This window comes from Seriola dumerili, unplaced genomic scaffold (assembly GCF_002260705.1).
Source record: "Seriola dumerili isolate Sdu_G_001 unplaced genomic scaffold, Sdu_1.0 BDQW01000435.1, whole genome shotgun sequence".
Lineage (NCBI taxonomy): Eukaryota > Metazoa > Chordata > Actinopteri > Carangiformes > Carangidae > Seriola > Seriola dumerili.
Genome location: NW_019174690.1, coordinates 252,349 through 255,636, shown reverse-complemented (window position 1 = coordinate 255,636; position 3,288 = coordinate 252,349). Strand labels below are relative to the sequence as shown.

The following is a 3,288-nucleotide window of genomic DNA, read 5'->3' as shown; positions in this document are numbered from 1 at the left end:
GTTACTGAGCTGTGAAATAATTTTTTTATTTTTGCTTTTAGTTTTTAGCTGCAGGTTGATGGTTTTGTTTTGGGGTCGTAGTCTAGTTTAGTTTGTGGTTGGTCCAGATCTGAGGACGTTGGAGGTGAATCGGAGGCAACTGGGCAAATTAACTCAGTTCTAAACTTCAGTCAAAGTGAGATTTAAAGTGAAGTGATTTAAAAGAGGATTCAGACTCAGCTGAGTGGATCCTCTCTTCCAGAGTCTCAGGACCTGAACAGAAAAGACTTGGTGGTCTGGGTCTAGGTCTGGGTAAGCCCAGAGGACATTGCTCAAGTTTGGTGATGCAGCATGGAGCTTGGCAAATGCAATGCAGTAAATGTCCGCAATAAAATCCTAGATTCAAACATGAACAGGTAGCTGGTCTAAAGAGGCTAAAACAGGTGTAACGAGACCCCACCTCTTAGATCAAGTTAGATAAGTTTTGATTGTCAATAATCTAGAAGATCTTCAGGATGTCCAGAGTACTTTGATTAAGATTTCCTTTCTGTTCGCTGCAGTTTCTTCTTTATTAAAACTATTCTTAACCTCAGAACCAGAGATTACTGTTTAAATTGAGGCTCAGGTTTAAATCTAGTTTAATTAAACTCTGACTGAACACTTCTCTCAGTTTAATAAAATCCTTGTTGGTGCAGCCCTCCATAAAGACCAGGAAGTGTCACAGAGTTCGTCAGTGAGGTGCTGATCAGATGCAGAAGCTTCACAGTAACAAGTCTCTGCAGCTACCCATCATGCCTTGCTCTGGCGCCTCCTGTCATCAATCCCCATTGGACTCGATGACCTTCTCAGCAAGGATCTCCTGGAAGGTGGAGAGCTGTTTCATCTGCTCCGTCTGCATCGAGTGTCTCCTCATCAGCTTCTTCTTCATCTTGAAGTCCGGGCCCCGTTTGGGCGAGGCCGGGGCCACCGGAACCAGGATCTTGTGTCCAGAGTGGACTGGGGAGGTGGGCTTACCATTGGCCCGGATGTCGGGGATGGGTCTCTGGGGGTTGATGTTGAGTGGAGGCAGGAAGCCGGGCCTGGTGTGGGAAATGTGGTCCAGCAAGAGAGTTCCGGAGCCCCGGCGCTCCAGGAGCCCAGGCGGACGCCGGCGCATGGTCATAGGGGACACCGAGTTGGGGATGTTCTCAAGAGACTCTCTGGAGGAGCTCGTGACCAGGGACAGGGGCGAGGCGTTGTACCTCCTTCGCTCCACAGACACCCGACCAGAGTCTGGAGATCCAGGGATGGACTCTGGGCAGAGATGGGTGTCCGACTCGTAGTGCTCCATCCGAGTCAGTTTGGGGTGAGCCAGGGCACGGGCCGCAACTGCCCCAGGTCCTCCGGCATTCTCCTGGGACTCCGGGGCCGTGTTCCTGCGGTAAAGGATCTGGTGCTGTTGGACTTTGTCGGCCCAGGATCCAGAGAGTGCTGCGCAGTCCTCGGAGCAGGACCGGTCGATGAGTTTGGGGGAACAGGGGTCGTGGGTCTCGATGCTGTGTCGCCGTGACAGCAAAGGTCTGACCGGTTCTGTGATGGACAGGCCGTTGAGCTCAGTGATCGTCCTGCTGAGATCACAGCCGCCCTCTTCCTCCAGACCTCCATCCACCCGATCCTGAGGAACCAGCACCGAGGGCGCCACCAGGCCCCAGGGCTCCGAGTTCAGCCTCTTCAGCAGCTTGCGAGGTGGCGGCCTCTTCTCACCTGGAGGTCGAGCTGAAGGTAAAGGTAAAGCTGAGGTGAGGGCGAAGCTGAAGATCCCCTCATCGCTTTTATCTCCTGCAGGCGAGGAGGTGCCGATCTCCACCTCAGAGGGAGACATGCAGGCTGGAGACAACTTGTCCACAATGCCTGGGGAGGGGGGAGAGTTGAGGTACTGTTTGGTCTTCTTGGTGCCTGATGGAGATGTATCAGTGGTGATTATGATCACCTCCTTGCCTTTGGCCTTGCAGGCGTCCAGCAGGACCTGTAGGGTGTCGCGGTCGCCCTTGTTGATAGCGTGGACGAGCGCAGAGGAACCAGAGTAGTCTCTGAGGCTGGGATCAGCTCCGTTCTCGAGCAGTAGTGACACCACCTCCTTCCCCGCCTGCTCAGCGCAGGCGTGCATCAGCGCCGTCCTCCCGCTCTTATCGGGGATGTTCGGGTCCGCCCCTTTCTCCAGCAGGTACCGAACCATCCTTTGCCGGGCCTGCGGGTCATCGTAGTTCGCCAAGCAGGCAGCGGAAATGGGGGTCTCTCCGCGCTCGTTACCCTCATTGATGTAGGCGCCGCCCTCCAGCAGCAGGCGGGTCAGCCTCAGCTTCCCCTGGAAGACGGCTTTGAGGAGGGCGTTCCCCTCAGTCTGCAGAGGTCCTCCATCTCCCATGATCCCTCGTCTCACCTCAGACCTCCTGATCACTGCAACCTAGCTTAACGCTGACCAGCCATACTCCACGAGAAGACACGGGACCTGCAGGAGAAACACAATGAGGTCAGGTCACCTTTTCACAGCCAATTATGATGTAGCAGGTAGATATGCTGGTACGTGATTGGCTGAGAGGCTGATTGGAACAACGAGAGACTCTTGGGGTCCTGCCATGACCTGCAGTAGGTTGATACTTCACCGGAAAACCAGGTGCACAGGTAAGAAAAGACAGACTGTGAGAAACTGGTGGACTGAATGCAGCGGTCTGATCCTTACAGGTTCAGTCTGGTTCAGTCAGTGAATTATATTCAAATTCAAATGTACATACAGTTGGTAGTTTGATTTATGACTATAATTATTATCATTATAATAACTTATTTATGATTTATGTGTTGTCAGCTAATATTTATACAGAAGAGTTCAAACTTTGGAGGTAAGGTCCCTTAAGGAAAGAATTTAAGGGAAAGAAGAAGAGAGAACACACACACACACACACACACACACACAGGTGGTATTATCACCTGTCATTATCCTGCTGAATGACGACAGAAAGACAGTGTTTGTATTTCAGTGTGAGGGTGAACAGATGGACACACACACACACACACACACACACACACACACACACACACACACACACACACACAGTAACAGCTGGACTCTGGACCTGACGGCTGTTTTCATAGTCGTCAGTAACAGACTCACAATGAACCACAACTACAGTCAGACAGAAACAAGTGATCACTGACCAGAACATCTGCCTGTTAAACTAAACAACTGACCTCTAACCAAAATGACTGACTAATTACTGATCACCAAAACAATAACGAAAACAACTGACTACTAACCAAAACATTTGTGCAAAC

The 3,288-nt window shown here is 51.3% G+C and overlaps 1 protein-coding gene across 1 annotated transcript in view; it reads right to left on the bottom strand.

The window, feature by feature from the left end:
- Window positions 1–796: 796 nt before the first annotated feature.
- The window catches only part of ankrd34a (ankyrin repeat domain 34A), a 3,321-nt gene continuing 829 nt past the window's right edge, over window positions 797–3,288 (bottom strand). Inside the window, exon 2 of the mRNA XM_022762035.1 lies at window positions 797–2,467. Coding sequence (XP_022617756.1) covers window positions 797–2,383 — 1,587 coding nt within the window. The 5' untranslated portion in view covers window positions 2,384–2,467. The remainder of the gene's footprint in view (window positions 2,468–3,288) is intronic.